At 34.5% G+C, this 19,673-nt stretch overlaps 2 protein-coding genes across 3 annotated transcripts in view; one reads left to right on the forward strand and one right to left on the reverse strand.

The window, feature by feature from the left end:
• Window positions 1-1,638: 1,638 nt before the first annotated feature.
• Window positions 1,639-17,214, reverse strand: LOC120637412 (neither inactivation nor afterpotential protein C). 2 transcript variants are annotated; one of them, XM_039909245.1, is made up of 18 exons: window positions 17,160-17,214; window positions 16,569-16,927; window positions 16,137-16,241; window positions 11,985-12,364; window positions 11,746-11,836; window positions 11,389-11,670; window positions 10,916-11,304; window positions 10,281-10,829; window positions 9,905-10,197; window positions 9,526-9,830; window positions 9,154-9,443; window positions 8,931-9,080; window positions 8,740-8,843; window positions 8,082-8,150; window positions 7,626-7,813; window positions 6,741-6,940; window positions 6,179-6,375; window positions 5,757-5,909 (listed from the first exon to the last, which is right to left on the reverse strand). In XM_039909245.1, the coding sequence occupies exons 2-18, from the start codon at window positions 16,857-16,859 to the stop codon at window positions 5,881-5,883; spliced, it is 3,912 nt and encodes a 1,303-aa protein (XP_039765179.1). In that variant the 5' UTR covers window positions 16,860-16,927; window positions 17,160-17,214; the 3' UTR covers window positions 5,757-5,880. The 2 variants fall into 2 exon arrangements, with proteins under 2 accessions (XP_039765178.1, XP_039765179.1); XM_039909244.1 differs by having other exon boundaries at window positions 1,639-6,375.
• Window positions 7,766-19,673, forward strand: part of LOC120637414 (protein Wnt-6) — a 185,631-nt gene continuing 173,723 nt past the window's right edge. The window contains exons 1-2 of the mRNA XM_039909249.1: window positions 7,766-8,059; window positions 9,558-9,625. The gene's annotated coding sequence lies outside the window, so the exon portion shown is untranslated. The remainder of the gene's footprint in view (window positions 8,060-9,557; window positions 9,626-19,673) is intronic.

Below are 19,673 nucleotides of genomic sequence, written 5' to 3' on the forward strand. Positions count from 1 at the left end.
GATTCAATAACATTTTGTATAATTTGAACGAATTTATAGTAATTTTAATATAAGTGCTAATACTGTTGTACACAAATAATTAAACTAAACCAAAGTGCTTTTGTGAAAAGTATATAATTGCTTTAAACCGTCAGTTTAGTTAAGTTAAGATATCTGTGTACGACCTTATTAGCACTGATATCTCAAATACACTTAACTGTCTATATATAAAAGCTGAAAATGAAAAGAGCTTTAAAATAACCCTTTCTCGGTACAAAAACTTCATGTAATATTGACTATTTATATTTGTATTGGGTATATACTTCAATTGTGTGTGTGAGTTGTATGAAAAAGAAAAAATAGAAGTATATTTTTGTAATACCATTATGATCATCTCAACCGATGAACGTCTGCTGGTCATTTGCATGCTTGCAATCGTTGAGACGTTTTCGAGCACCGCTACACTGAAACGTCTAAGCAAAATAAACCTAATATCGATTGTTTAAGGGTCGAAAATTATATTGTGTTTTCCTGCTTTTACTATTTCAAGATCGTTTGCTGTATGTTTGCTGTATGTTAATAAGTTTACTTTATAAGACAAGCATCAATTTTACAGCAGTTACAGAGTATATAATTAATAGTCGAAACTCGACCTTCGATAAAAAGCTTTAAATATACTATGATACTAAGGGTATTCGGATTATAGCGTCTCATATTCGATGAAAAGTAGAAGGTATAATTTATATGACATAATACCTACCACTATACCTACCTACACATCAAAAATAGGTTATATTTTTATAATAACTGTCGTTAATATTGTGTCTCAAATTGTAACACTTAAAATATAAAAAAAACTTTGTAATGATAAGAAATATTTTTAAGGTTGTATTCAGCCATACAAAAAGGTGAGAGGCCAGTATAAATTGGCTTCCTAAAACCAATGTGCCATGATGGCCAGTAACAGTATATTTTTTACTCAATTAAAAAAATAACCTTTCATGCGTTCTGTAATAATATAACATTACCTAATATTTTTGTATACCTTATTAAAATATCTTAAAACACATAAAAAAAAAGTAGGTTTGCTCTATATTTTCGAATTTTATAATATTTACTTAAACATTTACGATAGGTATAATATGCTGTATTTATAAGATATTAATAATTTTGTGATTCTGTCTTTAGTAATAAGGAAAAGTTTATTTTTGTATGTGTATAATCTAATGATCTCAACACAAGCAAGTCAAATGTTTAGTTGCCTAAGGTCCATACTATAAAAGCCTCTCTGAAAATCTCTGAAGGTTTAGTCTTTTCACCTAGTCTTTCACACCGACATAAATAAAAAATTGTTATATTAATGTCGCAAAAGATCAGAGACTAGCAAATAAATAAGGAACAAGAATTACTAGATACATAGAAATCGTTTATTTCGTTACTAACACAGTGAATTATTGAGACCTCTAATTATTAAAATCACTCTTCCATAGCACACTATAATATGTATAATACAAGCCTGTACCGTGTCCTCAAGAAAATAATCTTGAGCATTAAATCCTCCTTGGCCGCACTACTAATACAAAGATTCATAAAAAAGGTTTATGGCTATTGAAATGGGGCGCGCTGGTCTCGAGGTGTTGCCCTTTTTTAAACAATTACCTGCAAATATTCTTCCGTACTCATTGAAACAATTTGAATAACGAACGTCTATCAGCACCTTGATTATGTCTTGTGAACACCACACTGAAGTCGTTAGATATCTTCTTACTAATAAACGTAGTTAGTTACAAAATGCTTTGTCGCCTCCGTTTGAATGTTAACTAACTGAGGACAGAAAGGGAGATATCAATGTGTGTTTTTCCGCTGTACAACGTTTATTAGTGAGACCGTAAATATCCATACGAAGATGATGCTTGCCGCACCAAGTGCTCAGTATATTTGCGTGCTTAATGCCGGGTACCGATTGGTGGAACGTCTTGTTTTTGTCTGCAATGTGTTTTTTACGCGCACGAGACGATCGAAAATCATGTACGATAAAAACATTGTAAGAAGTGTTCAGAACGCCTTGAATGTTCAAGCCTCGAAGCAATCTGCCAGTTGTCGATGTTTGAAGGCCGATTTACATAAAACGAGCAATTGCTCATTCTATCCCCACTCTTTTAAATTGAATGGAGTGTTCGAATCCCAGCACGCTCCTCTAACTTTTTCAAGTTATGGGCGTTATAAGCAATTAAATAACACTTGCTTCAACGATGAAGGAAAACAGTTCTCCATGCTGTTCTCAAAGGTATGTGGAGTCAATCCGCACGCCCAGTGGTGGACTTGCGTGTTGTACTATGGCTTTATCTTAACCCCTTCTTATTGTGGGAGTAGACCCTTGCCCTGTAGTGGGCCGGTGATGGGTTCATAAGTTGAGGGTGATGATGAAACAGACGTAGAGTATTCTGTCGTTGTTCTGTTTGCTTTTGCAAGATTGATTCTATGGAATATTCTAGGAATCTTCGCTTCCTTTTTGTTAACTGGATTGAGAGCGTGGAAACAGTTGCCTAGAGTGTACTTACTTGCTTGTGTGCTCGGTCCCCGAAGTGGTCTCTTCAAAGCGTTCTAGAAATGAGCATTCGTTCGGCTGATCTAAACATTTGTCCAAGAATTCTAGTTCTTGGTTCTTATTCTTGATCGTTGTTATTTTGGTGTGAGCTTTTGCTTTCACTAAACGATCAAGAAAGAATGCTCTTATTCTAGTTCTAGCTCTTTGTTCGTTTGGTTTAAACCCACCTTGAGGCGGACATAAAGGATCGTGGACGGTTAGGTTTGATAAACTGGCCATACGCGTTTTGGTTAATTTTCGAGCGTGGAATGTGTTAAGGCTGTGATGAATACGTTCAAAATGTGTTACACTGGACCAGTCTGTACCCGGCTTAAATATATCTTTCACAAGTGACTCAATAAATCAAGGTTAACAAATTCGACCGATGTGATGTTAAAGCATGAAACGATTTCGATCTTTGTCTAATACTGATTGAAAAATTAGAGCTTAGAATTAATATTTAGATATAAGAAGATATTTTTATAATGTACTTTAGAATAAGGTTATATACAATTACTGGGCAATAAATGTATTAAGTACTAGAAATAAACGATGTGTGCGATGAATTATTCTGATCGGTCAGTATTTCGCCGAGGCCTAAGTAACTTATCAAAAATAATGCTCGTTCAGTAGAAGCATTATGCTTCCTTTATAAATCATAATTCTAAGCTTAATATATTTAAAGAAATAATCATGATGATATTATGTAAGTTATATCAAAAGTCTAAAATTGTAGAGAGAAAAAAAAAATGTGTATTTTGTATAACCATTTATTGTATTTGGAGTGGTTTTGGAACAATTTCCTGTACTAATAATTATATAGCTGTAAACACAGGGAGTGTTATCTATAAAACGTTTACTGAATTTTAAAATTAAATTGCCGATTAAAAAAATCAATCCGCACCATACACTTTTGAAGGCTAATTGAAAAGGGGGCTAGTAAATATAATCGTAAATAATCGTAGAAGCGGTGATAGCGCAGCAGGAGCTCGACTTCACTTTTCGGGTGGCCGAGTTCGAATCCTAGTGCGCGCCCTCTAACGTATGTTTTAAGTTATTAAAATATCACTTGCTTCAACGGTGATGGAAACATCGTGAGGAAACCTGCATGCATGAGTTCTACATAATGTTTTAAAAGGCTTCTAAGTCTCCCTACGCAGTTTTCCACTGTGGTGGACTAAGACCCTATTATTTCTGCTATTTCTGAGAGGTGACCCATGCCCTGTAATGGACCGGTAATGGGTTGTTATTATAATGATAATTGCAAAGGATTGCTTCTGGTCAGTTCGGTTAGGTTAGGTTCAGTTTCAGTTTCTTAGTTTTGTTCATAACCGTAACGCTTACAAGCACGGTGGCATAGCCTTAGCGGTCAACAAATCCACACAGAAAATATAAGAACGATTTTTAGAATGAAACTTCATTTTACAATAATTTGCTAGCAATATTTTTTTTAATGTATTTTACCCGCGTTGCGTTAAATCCCGGAAAGCGTAGTTTTTTATTAAAGGTTAAAATACTCTGTGCGTTTTCAAGAACTGAGGATTCCATATGAATGTTTGTAAGTAAGGAACATGTTTGGGCGACGAAATACAATCAATAAGTATGGTGTGTAGTGCGGGTGCCATTTTTTTTATTGGCATAAGCTCAAATTAGTAAACATGTTAGCGGTCATATTTTTAACACCTCCCCCTAACGCCACGTCCTAAATAACGACAAATTTCTAATTGATTTGACTCTACACGCGTATGTTGGCGTGTCACGCGTTGTCGGATGTTATAAATGTGCCTACATTAATACACAACAAATAATACAAAAATGAGATATTTAACTATTTACGAAGGATTCTTATGGTAAACATATCAAATCGTACAAACAAATATTCAGAGCTTCACAAATTGTGTAAAAGGGTAAAATGTACGTAAATATTGGATTTTAATAAAGTTGGTAATATACTTAACCTAGATTAGAGGATTTGTGATACTAGTTATCAGAAGTAGTATTTGAAAAATAAAACTATATGAAATTTCACTAATAATTTTTGCTTTCAAAATAATTATAAACTTGATATTTGTAGTTGTAAGAGTAAATGTGATAACAATAATTATAGATCTATTGCTTGTAACTTTCTTCCAAAGTTACCAATTTTTAAGTACACCTATTTTGCCATGATACATATAATATATTTTTGTATATTTTATACTCCATTTTTTTATTAACAATAGCCATTCTATGTGGACCACGCAACTACATTTTAGATTTTTAAGTAATTAATAAGTTACCAAAGCAATTTCGAATAAGCTGTTAATATAAGGAAATTAAGAATGACATATTTTTCTATAGAGTGTATTTTTTAAGAAAAAAAAATAAACTTTAGGTATCGCTTTAAATTTCGAAATGTATTTAATATACTTTACTTCTTTACCTATGGAGAACATAATATTTCACTAAAGCATAACAAAAAGTATACAGTGGTGTAGCTAGAAGGTAAATGCAAAACATACTGTGAGTTCAGAATTGGGATATTACCCTTATAACCTTATTATTACAGCAATAAAAAGTAAATCAAAGATATAATGAATTACTTTTGCTCTAGATCCTATTACCGATTCTAGCTACGCTACGAAACTGATTCTAAGTACTAAAACACGTTATATATGCCTTTAATATTGCGAAGTCAAAATTTAAATCATGTAATATCTATCGTAATATAAAGAGGAGTGTATGCTCACATAGAACTAAAAGGAGATTAAATATATTTTTTACGACACATATGTTTTGTTTTATTTTACAGATCTGCAACTTCACCCTCTATAGTTAAACCAGGTGCTATTTCAATTGTCTCCATATTGTTTTTGTTGTCCATGTTGCCACGGTCTTTCTTCTTATAGTTGGACTCCTCAAAACCTCGAGCGTTTCTATCAAAATCGTTTTTTGGTGGCCCTCTATTGTAAGAAACTGAATGAGCTGGGGACATGTTTACGTATGATTCTTGGCTAGGCGAGATTAAGCTTCGTCTCGGAACCGAAGCCCCATATTGATTGCCGCTGTCGAACGAATCTTCAAACGTCTCTTCATGTCTATTTTTATGTCCTCTCACGTTGGAGGGGTTCTTAGAGCCATAATATGATTTGCTGTCGTATGAATCTTCAAACGCTTCATCATGTCTATTTTTATATCCCCTTATGTTGGAAGGATTCCTTGAGGAGTTATTGTACGGGTCGTCGTTTCTGTACATCCTGTTATTATGTGACGGATTTCTCGATGGGCTATCATATGCATCGCGGTTTATCTCCCCGTGTCTTTTCATGGAGGCTCTATTCTTCGGTGTCTTCTTGAGCATCGCCTGGAAATTAAACGGAGGATCATCATCATCGTCATCGTCTCTTGAACTCCTTGTACACTTAGCCATAGCTTGGAGTTCATTAATGGGGTTGGGTAAATTGCTTTTGTTTACTGAGTAATCTAACGCGTTACTTCCTCTACGGCAATCGGTGTTTTCTAAAATTTTGGTTTCGCTACCTCCACTTGACCAAGGGACGGGTGGTTGGTAATAGCTTTGGGGAGAAACACATGGTGGATTCTTATAAATAACAGGTTTGCTGAAGCTCTCACGTCTTGAATGCATCTGGGGTTCGTCAGGCGGTAACGTTGGCACGGGTTGAGTGGGATCTCTGCAGAACGGTATGGTAAGAAGAGTCTGAGTGCTCGTTGACGCCTTGAACGGTTCCGTTTGAGCCGCGCTGCAACGACGTTTCAAAGGTTCATCCCATTGCTCACTGTCTGAATCATATGGACTGGCAAATGTGTCCCTACAATGAGAAACCGATTATAGCATTACAAAATTCATAATTACATACGTTTACAATATTATGAGTGATAATATTCTTTTCCAAATAAGAATCGGTTAAGTATGAAAGTTTCGGAATATCAGGTTTTTGGTATAGATGGTCTACCGCATTATGAAATCTAGGATGGTTTTGAAGCTAGTGACACTGCCCCGATATTCAGCGTAAGGAAGTGTAGCATTGTAGTTATAGTCGATATTCATATAGTAGTTTTCGGTACTGAGGTTGTGGAGCAGGTTATATTGGAAGGTAATAAATAGTTATTGCTAATTTTGAAATGTGACTATTCTACTACTTTTCACACAGGAATGTCTTCAAACTCAACTTACGTGCTCTTAACTGAAGGATCGCACATATGCGACGTGTCATAAAACTGTATTTGGTCCATACGGAAGGGAAGCTTCCAAACAGTGGGAGGCCCAGATCCAAGGTAATTTTTTTCCTTGGCTTGCGGATCCACTCGATCCAGGAGCACGGATGAACTGGTGTTAAGGAGACCCTCAACTACTGCCTGATTGTATATGTGTACCTAAAAAGTCAAAGGTCAATGAATAATGGTGAAGATGTTTATTAGAGTAACATTGTTGTACGGTATAGCTAAAAATTCAATCAAAGCTTATCTATCTGGATTCAGGAGTCTTATGAAAGGTCAGGTAACTATAATAGTCCGCGCTCAAGATAAACTTTATTTTACTCTATAAACTGCGCTTTCAATTATTATTACATTGCATTTGGATTTTTTTTTGTTTATTCAAACAAAAATATAACATATTTTATAGATTCTTCGCACCCTTCAGCCTTGTCGAATTATCAGGGTACTGCACATTCCTCTTAAATGACATATTAGGTAGGTACTTAAATACTGGATGAAACGAAACAACAGTCATCATGCTCGGAATGTAGGTATGCGAGAAAATATATAGCTGGTAGGGTATTCATCAATTTAAACATTATCAAAACACGTTGCGTGGTTCGAAAAAGTAAGATTCATATATGAGCGTATCACTTTAAACATTTGTGGTTTAAATATGAGTTTTTTTTGTTTTTGTTTTCTGAGTACACTAAAAATAATTAGTAACTTACCGGGACATAAAGTACATAATGATCATAAATTTTAGTTTTTTTTTTTTTTAACTAAGATAGTGGGGCTTTTTGTGTTTTATCCTAGTTAACGAGGTGTTTGTGTTTTAATTTTGTGTTTGGGTATAACCTACCTGCTGCGAGAAGTGTACTAAGTCCTGATACCGTAGCGCTCTATATTGCAACAGCACTTGGAACATTGATCGGCTCTTCCATTTCCTGGCGAATCGCTTCAGAAATCTGGCAGTAACCTCGTCAATCTCCCCAGTAGATTTGTTGATGAGTGGTCCGTATGCTTTACGAACTACGAAGCCTCTGTAAGCTGTAAATTTAAAAATGTTCAGGATTTCCATAAGAATAAGTTGAGAAGAAGTGATTATATGGACAGCGATGGCGGAATAAAAGGATCGCGAATTAAAAAGTAAGGACATAAAAGGGATAAATAAGACAATTGCTGGAACAGAATATTATAAAAATAGGTTCACCGCCAGAAATGCTGCTCTAACATGACAATGAAGACGAATAACTTTCGTAATAGTATCCCAACAGGATGTGAAGAAATAATCAGGTATGTAAAAAAATATGATCACCTTTCTGTATGCGCAATGCAGCTTCTTCTTCGGATATATCCTGCGATTTATGTTTCTTTAATTCTTGTACTGAAATCAAAGTAGCATAATTACTAAAATTTTGATTTTCTATTTAATAATATGACCAATTTCATTTAAGCATGCATAGTTTGTATAGCCAATTTATAGCAATAAAATAGGTAGATCAAAAAATTTAATAGCAAGAGTCAAGAGGACAGAATAGAATAAAATAAATCTTTATTGCTTTAAGTGTATGTTAGATACAAAAAAGCAATTACCAATAAAAAAAAATAAAAGAATAGAATAATTTTTTAGTACTTTAAACATTTAAATGTTTGAATGGTACATTAGGTTTTTCTGTAAGTACCTACTATTAGTCGATTTTTTAAAAGATTAAGCTCATTAAATTTATAATAGTTTTATGATCAGCTTCGTTGAAGAAAAGAGAAGGCCTTACCGCGCGACATACCGGAGCTCGAGATTGTGCCCAGCGGAAGACTAATTACAATAAGTGCGTTAGAGCAAACGAGCAAGAATCTTGATTGGTCGGTTGTAGGAAGCTAGGAAGCAAAGTTGACAGCCGCTGAGGACGCAGATCCGATGCAGCGGTGTGACCCTCTCTAATGTAATAAGTTCTAAAGCCTAATGAAGTACTCACCGTGCAAAACTTTTGATTTATTTTTAACAGCATTTCTTTTAGCTAAGAAAAGTCTCATCATGCTTTGTACTTTAATAATTTTCTTGACTTGTGTTTCATATAACCTATTTGAAATAAATAAATAATCTGTTTAATAGCGCAACATAAGTTATTCAACAAGTGACATTAATAATGAACTCCTTCATTTTTACCTGTTCAAAAATTCTTCATTGTAATACTTCAAGAAAACTTTCGTTTTACCCAACTCCCACCCTTCCATTTTCAGACGAATCATTAGCAATCTGCAGTTATCAGCTGTTTCGTCAACATTTTCATCAAAATCAAACGCTAGGAAGCGATATCTGCCATTAAAAAATTATTTTAACAATTTTCTCAGAAAGTAAAAAATTTACAAAAAATTATCACATAAATTACCTTCGAATAAATTCACCAAACGGAATCCGGTAAGAAAATCCTCTTTGACGTGCTTTAGCCGTATCTAAGATAGCCAAGGCTCGTATTTGCTGTCTTACCAATTCTTTTTGGAATCCATAAGGGTTGTCATTTAAGTCTGTTCGAATGCATCTTATATAATTTGTTCCTCCACTACCAGGACCTATGGATAGTTGTTTGAGCAGCTCCAAACTTGTGGCCCTGTATGTCGTAGCTGCAGTCCTCATTCTGCGTATTTGTGAATACTGACCCTTGGAAACTGTGTTATACTTCTGTAAAAAACTCGTTATGGTTAGGCACTTTATGTTTAGAGATGAATCTTAAAGTTGCAAGTACGTTCTTATAATTTCATACCCTCGCTTTAATATTTTCCTGCTCTTTTTCAGTTTTTGATCTTGTAGCCGCCGACGCTGATGGAGTTTGATTGGAGGCTGCCGTAAGGTTCCCAGTTTTGGTAAGTTTGTTTTTAAATAATTGTTGTAGCGTAAGGTTAGTTGAGGCTCTCATAGTTTCGATCATTTCAGGAGGTAGAAAATCCTTATTTTTATCAGCCATTTCTCTCGCGTCGTAATTCACTTTACCAGTGTAATGTGCTACGCAGAATTCGTGACTTCCAGAAAGCTTGACATATGGTCCCTTACATTTAGATTTAATAGTGGCTGAAATAAATTGTTTTTTTTTTTAAATTTTATGCAATACTCATAATAATTGTATTTTTCCTTTATTTACTTACTCATAATAAATTCTTGTCCGCTACCAACGCGGCTAGCTTCATCTAAAATGTATAAAATACCAAGGGGTCTTCCCATTAGTTGATCAACAGAATTTCTGTTATCATAAAATAGTAAATCGGTCACTCGTACTTCTTCTTCAGCAGTCTCTTGCATTTCCCATGCGAATATTCTTTGATTATACAAAAATTGTATTTGTTCATTAGTAGTGTTTACTATCAATTGTTCTAAGCGGTTTCTATGATAACACTCAAATCCAAACATGTCCAATAAGCTTACAGAATATTTGTCCCCACTGAAACATTTAATAAATACATTTTTGAAATTTTATTCAAGAATATTCCAATTCATTGATGAATTAAATGAAGATGTACTTACAAAACAGATCGCATAAATGATAATTTTGCATTAATAAGATTGATTAGCCAATCAATAAGTCTTTTATACATAGCACTGGCTAATGTATCTCTAGCATCTCTCGCTTCATCTGTTGAATGTTTCCTTTTAACGGCAGAACCATTTTCAATAAGGCAATAGTTGAGTAGTGCCCAGAGAAACTTTACCTCTTCCAGGGATAACAGTTTGGATACTTTTTTGGCCTCTTCAATATTCTCTATCTCAGCTGAACCATGTTTGCCATCTCTAAATCTCACATTACCCAAAACAAGTATGGCAGCTAAAACTGTTTCCAAAAATTTTATGTCTTCCTCTTCCCAATCCAATACTTTTAAGTTATCTATAAATTCGTCATATTTCTTAACATTTTCACGAGGGGTCTCTCTTACACCTTTTGCGCTTCTTGCCGGTTCATCCAAAATTCTAAGATACCGATGTTTTCTATTTCTTTCCAAACAAAATTCATCTAATCTATTTTTTGCTTCCAAGGCGTCATAAAAATAATACATTAAGTTGAAATTGGCATGAGTCCTGAAACATAATAAATAAAGCTTATTTACGTACACAATGAAAATTTAATTCAATTATTAATATATTTAAAATAAAGGTTTAATTACATGTCCGTAGATGATACACGCCACTTTTCAAGTTGATATAGCCAAAAAAGAGCTCCACTCAATTTCCCAGATGTACCATAAGTTACTTGAACTTGTAGGATACCTCGAGTAGAGCTGGAATTAATAGGTGTTGCTGAGCTAATACAGGCTTGAATAACATTTGTAGCTTTTTGCACTCTTTCTGCTGTATTATTTTTCATGGATCCTAAATAAGTAAGATGGGAAAGTGTGTGTGTCATGTAAGTAGATTTTCCGGATTTACTTTCTCCTGAAAAAATTATATATTGTGGCTCGTTATGATGTAGAGCGTCCTGAAACGCACTATCGGCCACCGAAAAAACATGAGGTGCATTGTCGGACCTTGATTTACATTCGTACTTTCTGTGATGCTGAAAAGAAATATTAAAATTTTATTGTCTTTCAATTGCTTTAATCGTAACGATTAAAAGAAATAAAATTACTAAAATATTTACTTCTTCAGTGTAAATGTCATCGTGCGTGTTCGGGTTGAGTATCAATAGGACATCACCAATAAAAGACATGAAGTTGCCTTTGTGATATTTTATTTCAAGTTCGTTAATAAGATTGTCCTCGGTTAGACGTTCTAAGGCAGCAAGATCTTCAACTTGCATAACTTCTGGTTCTCTAGTCCCCTCGGTAATAAGCAGGCCATTTTTGATTATTCTTTCTGGAAATGTGAAGGGTACTTCTTTTTCAACTAAGTCTACTGCTAGCATTTTCAACTCGGTAGACAACTGCAAGAAAACCAATCTTTAATTACAAAAAATAATTTAAGACCAAAAGCCATGAATATAACTGAAGAATCTTACATGAAAGTCATTCTCAGGCACGGATTGTATGAATGGATGTTCTTCTAATTCCACCATAAAAGGTCGATGTTCGGGATTTTTTTCGAGGCATCTGAAAGGTAGATATCATATATCCAAATTGGTTTCATTTCAAATTAGATAAAAAGTAGGTATTATTACATACTATTAAACTTATTCATTGATATATTCATTACGATAATTTAGTTAAGTGGATTATTACGTACACATATTTAACTTACTCATTGATAAAATCATTAATATCATTGGACGACATTGATGGTTTTGCTAAACCTGGTGGAGGGTTCCTTAGGATTTGAAACAATGCTCTAGTAGGATGCATATTTTCGAAAGGTGCTTTGCCATCAACCATTTCAATTGTACTGATTCCTAAAGCCCAAACATCAGCTCTATTGCCATATCCTTCTTCGCCTCCTGCGACCATTTCAGGTGCCATCCAACTGGGACATCCAAGCATCGTTCTAGTATTTTCGTCGCTTCCGTTTAGTTTGCATGATAATCCGAAGTCAGTAACTTTCACTTCTCCGTCTTTCGTAATGAGAATATTATTACATCGTATGTTCCGATGGATGATATTGTTTTCATGTAAATAACATACGCCCTAGAAGAAAACAATTAAATATTACAGTTTGAACCTTTTTAACAAATGCTGAATTGCGGTTGTATAGTTACGCAATGCTTTGTCTTCTTTGTACCACTATACTGTCTGTGGCTTTGTCGATTATTATTTCATTATAGTAATATTATCAGGGAACGACCGCTTAACTTTTTAATACCAACCCAATAGAGTAACTACTCAACAACTTTTGATCTATAACATTCAGTCGATGTTAGAACATGCAAAGTGTCAGCAGTATTACAGTATTAGATATGATAAGATTTTTTTATTTCCTTTTAAATATTTCCATTATCGATCGTTTTTTTAAATTAATGAATGAATACACTTTTATTGTACACCACGTTAAGGTACAGGAAAATTGAAAATAATATGTTTAGACAATGCATATAATTTCGCTGCGTTATCACTACGTAGCTGTATCTTCCAGTAAACCAAAGTGGTGGTGCATATAGATATACATTTGTAAAAGTATATAACTATATAGACACTGAATTAAGCACATATAGAACCCTCGTTCAGCCATTATTGCATGCAGGGCATTGTGTCCAAAAGCTGAGAAGACGCACCGAACCCCGAACACGTCTTACTTCATACCCGCGGAATGTTTACAAAATTTTCCCATTTTCCTCATTTTATGGTAAACGATTAGAACACTAGAGGCAAAATAATTACTGTCAACTGCTAAATTAATGTAGTGACAAACCGCCTGTTCGAGAAACACTACTAAAGTGAAGTCGTTTTTGATGCTATATTGTCGTGTACGCGGATTCTGTGTGTTCTTGATTCTGTGTAAGTAGATACATATTTTTTGCAAGTAATATATTATTATTTTTTCATTTTATATAAGTTTATCAGCAGAGAGTGATGTAGTTTAAAGTTTTATTTAAAACATTGATAACGCATGTAAGGTTAGCCTTTAAGTAAGTAAGTACTTATATTATTTTTATTTTTTATGTGTAAATGCATTGTATACCGTTGGCATCACATCTTATATCTTTAAACGAGGAATTCTGGTATATATATAATTGGAATCTCGGAATCGGCTTCAACGATTTTCATGAAATTTAGTATACAGGGGGTTTCGGGGGCGATTAATCGATCTAGCTAGGATTCATTTATATTGGAATATCGGACAAAAACTGCAAAAAATATCCTTTTTGAGAGATTCTGATGCGTGCGATGCGTGAACGGTAAACGTTACGCCAAACGACTGAAGTATGTAGTATCTAAATATATCGGAATTGTCGGAATTGTTGTTTTTTTTAAAGTTCTATAAAACAGTCCGCGACAACATACGAATATTTTTTAAGTCGGCTCATTAGCGGACGAAGTCGAGCGGGTCCGCTAGTTAGAAAGTTTAAATGGGAAAATTTTGTGAACTAGCAACATTGTGCGGGTGTGAAGTGAGACGTGTTCGGGCGTCTTGCTTGCTTTTGGGAATAAACTCACCGAACACTTATCGGTGAGTTGATTTTTTTGTCAAATTAAGTTTACATGACGCTCTGTCAATGCTATGTGCAATTGTAATTGATGTGCATATCAGTTCATTTAAAAACGTGTAATATGCGTGTAAAGTGCTCTTAATAAATGAATAAATAAATAAATATTAATACAATAAAAAAAAAAATAGATAAAATGGAAAGCATTGCAGCACGCGTTAACAAAGAACCCCATTACAAACACGACGTTACGAAGTTCACCGTCAATCAAGCGTCCACACGCCCATGCGATTCATTGGGAGCTATTTGCATACGCATCAGGGCGCAGATCTGTCGCGATCTGTCTACGCTCTACTGTTTGATATATCACTCCTATCACGTTCACCACTATCGGGTTACTCGTATGGTTAGTTTGCTAGTGATTTATTTTTAATTTACACAAGACCGAGCATCTCAACAGGTTTTAAAATTCTCGAATACATTTACATACACCAATTATGATGTTTTAAGGATTAGAAAAGATTATTGCCTAAGTTGCCGTTGCTTTTGCATAGCACACTAAATTCATAGTATTAATTACTAAAGCGATGAGTAAGCTAAAGTAAAGCCTTAAGTCAAAAAACTTTGTAGTTTTGCAAGAATCTTGGTATTTATTTATTATTTACTAGATGTACCCTGCCACGCTTCGCTGTGGTACATTGTGATTGAATGGTTGAAATGAGAAACAATATAAAGAATACGTTTCATTTAAGTTTAATTTTGCAATACTTGTGGATATACAATATTTTTTGTTTTTCCACTCTCTGCTATGTGACTGATGCAAAAAATAGATAAAAACAATGCTTGATGCGTATTATATACTTATATCATGCTAAAATATCAGCTCGATGGGTGCTGAACTTTTTAAGTTTTTGAAGCGTACACAAACCAACATAACATTTTTATATTTATAGATTTATTTACATCCTGTTAGTACGGCAGGGCCACTTACACTAACTAGATAGAACTACATAATTTAGGCATTATAAGATAAACGAATCAAGATGACATCAAATATTATAAAAGACATGATATTGTTATAGTGTAGGTACTATAGCGATACTCTGCGAATAATGAAGTGAAGGTCATTCAAAATTCTCAAAGTATCTCAATAATTCACGGAACAATGCTGTCCACCTGGTACCAATGCTGGTATGTTTTAAACACACGAAAGCTAGTGTTTTAGCACACAAGTTAGCCCTAGACTGGAATCCCACCTAACGGTATGTTATGTGTAGTCAAGTTGGTTGCGGGCTAACCTTTTAGGGGTATGGCAGTTATGTTAAAGCCATTACACACAAACACTGCATATTAGCGGAACGCTATTTCGCTTGGCCGGACGTTTTGTTGCTAAGATTGGTGGTAACTAGTCACGGACAAAGCTTCCCACCTAACCAGAGGAAATCCAAATTGTCTCTGCCGGGATCGAACCCAGGACCTCCTAATTTTAAGACTATATCGCTTGACCGCTGCACTGCATCATGCATGTCAACGAAGTTTAGTTTGCTAGTGTTTTTTATAGGATACATAACATTGCGAATCTCAAAAGGTATAATTGCACAACTTTTTATAGTAGAAATATGCAAAAGTAATGATTTTTGACTAAGGTTAACCGTAGCCAAAAATCTTTTCCAGTCCTCGAAGTAATTAAAATCTCACGAAATATGCTTTCGATTGAGGGAAAATATTAAACCAAAGAGAAAAGATGCACTATAAGTGACTTGCATAAATATAATACGCATTAAACCCTTCGAGAGTAAATAAAAGCTTAACTTCTCGATCTGCGTTCGGGATTCCATACTCTAAAACGAGGGATGTAAAGATCTGTTTCTATATCGATGAAAACGATATCGAGAATCATTGGCTACCGCTGCAAAGGTCCGTATATCTTGTGTGCGCGAGCATTATTTACGATAATTGAGCGATGCGCCTCGATGGGGGGCCATCACGGTGTTGTCGGACGCGCACCGACATTCACATCGACAAGTTCGACTGTTCCGTCGCGAATCAAATAAAGCGGCATGCATTTTAAGTAATGGCCTTAGATAGTATTTCAACGTACGTGGATATTCGCCGGGCAATATTTTATTCCACGTCACCCTACAAGAGGGACTCGCCCAGACGCAGATCGGAGAACAATTGAGTTTGCATTCAAAGTAACTACCAATTGATTCAGCCGTTGAAAGTTGGACTGGCAGGCCCTTTGTTTTATAAACAGCCATCTTGACTCGGATGTGACGAACGACATGTTTATAGTCTGTCGAATATGGGCTTACCTTGATCGTATATTTGAGGATGTATGCTATGTGCTCTTCGGACATTTTCTTGTCCGCTGCTTTTAGTTTTCTGACTATATCGATGACGGATCCATACTGGCACAGCTAGAAACAGACTTTTATTAGATAGGTTATAAGGATTTTAATTTGTTTGCAAAGTTAAACTGCAATTTAATTTAATTATCTTCTATTAATATCTCTCTGAAAAGAGAAAACTTCTATTCTTAACAATATTTGACCCGATCCAAGAATTGACCCGATGTAGTTTAAAAATGTTACTTTGACAAATGACTTTAGGCGAGTCGGAAGACGAACAATATTTTGTTTAAAAGTTGAATCCTCTAAAAAAATCTTACCTAACAATTTGACTGGGCTACAGTTAAAAATGTGGAAACTGGGAGTTTAAAAATATGTGGTCTACAGTTTACTTACCTCTAGCACAAACCATATTTTCTTTGTATATTCAGATTTATCACAGAAAACACCATAGAAATCGACAAGGTTAGGGTGTTGGGTGAAATCACGAAGAATTCTATACTCTTCGTGTATGTGTGCCTCGGTTTCTTCATTCAGGTATAGAAGTTTAATGGTAACTTCTTTGCCAGCTGCTTGGCTATCCTTCGCTTTATGTAGCTCTCCGAAGACTCCTGTCCCAAGTTTATTGACGAGGGAGTAGCGGCCTTGGGGACTTTGGAGTGACGGTATATTAAGACCGTCCTTCATTTTGTTCGGTTTGTCATGCGTCGCTTCAATACTATATTCGACTAAAGAATATTAGTAATACGTACGTCCTGTAAAAATTATTATTCTTTTACAATAACGGAATCCGTTTCCCTGATTAAATGATAATCGTTCCGGTCGAAGCTTAATAAGAATTTCTTATTGTCACGCATAAATGAAGGGATTGCTAAATTGAATCTAAAAAAATCTTACTTAATATCACTGAAACTAACAAATACTTTTTTTTTACAAATAAAAAATAAATATTTTTACATATTAAATTTTATAATAAAAACTGCTCACCGCAAGTCGGTGTCACGACTCGTCCGGGGTCGTACTGAGTGTTGGGCGACGAGAGGCCTACCAAGTGCTGGGGCTTCAGAAATTAAATCCACAGTAATCCTTCGTAACAGTGTTACTACGCGACTAGGTATTTACGCAGCTATGTTTGAAATATAAAATTAAATATCCATTTGTGAGGATTTTGACCAATCGTCGATACATTAAACTTGAGACAGGGCGCAACACTAAACGTTGGTTTGGCCATATTAGGGACAGATCACAAAAAAGTTTTTGATAATACACGATCATCTTCAGCCACATAATATCCCACTGCTGGGCATAGACATTCTAATACAAAAGGAAATTGAATCTCGTACCCTCTCCCGTTGCCCCAATTCGGCCTGCTTACGGCTTGATTACTAATCTATGACGGCCAAGTGGCGTTGGGCAGCGGTCCTGCTTTTTGAGTCCAAGGCTGTTCGATTCCCACAACTGGAAAATGTTTGTGTAATGAACATGAACGTTTTTCAGTGTCAGGGTGTTCATATCTATATTATAAGCATTTAAATATATTATTCCTAAAAATATTCGCAGTGATCTTAGTACCCGTAACACAAGCTACGCTTACTTTGGGGCTAGATGGCAAAGTGTGTTTTGTCGTAGTATATTTATTTATTTATTAATTTGACGACAAGCTTGGGACAGGCGTAAATCTCGCGATCTTTGCTCTCAAACATGACTTTAATTACTCTTTGTTTTGTTGTCCTGTACCTTGTTTTTGCTACTGCAAAGTTTTATGTAATCAATATTTATATGGCAATATTTTTAACGATTCTTAGTAGCTAAAAGTTATTTGTTATCACTAATAAGTTCTACACAATAAAACCCTGAATTAAATGTTATTAGAAGGTTTTATTTAACAGCAAATTTTTATACCAGGTATACTTAATCGATCGAGATGATACTTTAAATATACGATTGGGTTGGATGATATAAGATATTGCATGTTGGATGTGTTATTAACGAAATGTCTATTTTTTACAATACTAATACAGTACTGCTTTAAACGATGGTAGTAGAGTTGGATTATGTAGTACATTATTATATCCACCAACTATTTATAGTATATTTTTATAATATACAACGTGTAACGGAATTATGAAATACAGTTAAAGGATGTATGTATATTTCATTAGGAATCACCCTGTAAAAATATTAAATCAAAATAAGAATACTTATTCATTTTTCTATACAAACTAATACGAAATAATCTAAGTTTTTACCTATGACAACCCTATAGAAGATAAATCACCGAAACGTGCATAGTACCTAGGCTACGTGACGTAGTAGATATCTGTTAAAATGAGAGGAGTCACTTGATTTCACTTTTGAATGTGATGTTAAGGCTGTATCTCATTTCTTTCAGTAATAACAATGGCAATGGTTTACTCAAAAAGAATTAATAATAATTTTGACTACCGACTGGCGCAGTGGGCAGCGACACTGCTTTCTGAGTCCTAGGCCGTGGATTCGTTTTCCACAACTGGAAAATATTTGTGTAATGAACATGATTGTTTTTCAGTGTCTGGGTGTTTATGTGTATATTATTAGTATTTATGTATATTATATTCATAAAAATATTCAACAGCTATCTATACTCATAACACAAGCTACGCTTACTTTGGGGCTAGTTGGCTATGTGTGTAGCAAATAATGTGTCTTTAAAGCCTCTTAAGTATTTATTATATCGGATTTAATTTACACGTATACACAAATATTTTAATTTTTTTGTTTGTTTTTATTAATATACTTTTAGAGAATAGATACAGCACTTTTTGCAACGTAAAACAAAGAAAAAATATATGGAAAATTACAAAAACAGCGCTAAGCGATAAAATAAAGCATAGTATAATTTGAGACCGTAGATTTGGATAGATTTTTTTATTTCCATAGACAATAATTTTCAGAGGCTAATTCTTACACTGGATGGTAATAAGCCCCTATGCCTTATCCCTCACACATTATACGATAGTGTGTTTCGTGTTATCATTTTCATATTTGTCTTTGAGTTCTTTTAAACAGTGCGACACAAAAGGTGAATTTTTCGTAATTTTATAGAGTCAGATTTTTTTAACAATAAACTCGGAAGAAAAATAAATGATAGCAACATTAGACTTTGATTTAACGTAAAAAAATGATTGCCCGAGAGACGTTATCCAAGTAGAAAATAGGGGAATACATTGTATGGAGAATCCCGTCTATTTACACCTATGGCTTTTTTTAAGTCGGAAGAAATGAGTTTGACACCGTTCCACCTAACGTAACACCACGATATCCACTTATCACGGTTACATAAGTAACGTAATTCAATTATACTAGACTACAGCCTGCAACTACTTTGCTACTACGAAATATATAGAGTTCCTTAGCAATTGTTTAGTTGCAATGATATATATATTTTTTTTAATTATACTAAAAAATGAAATGGATGGTAAGTGGGAAACCATCGCCTATAAACAGAGGTTTAAAGGTTAA

Source organism: Pararge aegeria, chromosome 3 (assembly GCF_905163445.1).
Source record: "Pararge aegeria chromosome 3, ilParAegt1.1, whole genome shotgun sequence".
In the NCBI taxonomy this organism is placed as follows: Eukaryota; Metazoa; Arthropoda; class Insecta; order Lepidoptera; family Nymphalidae; genus Pararge; species Pararge aegeria.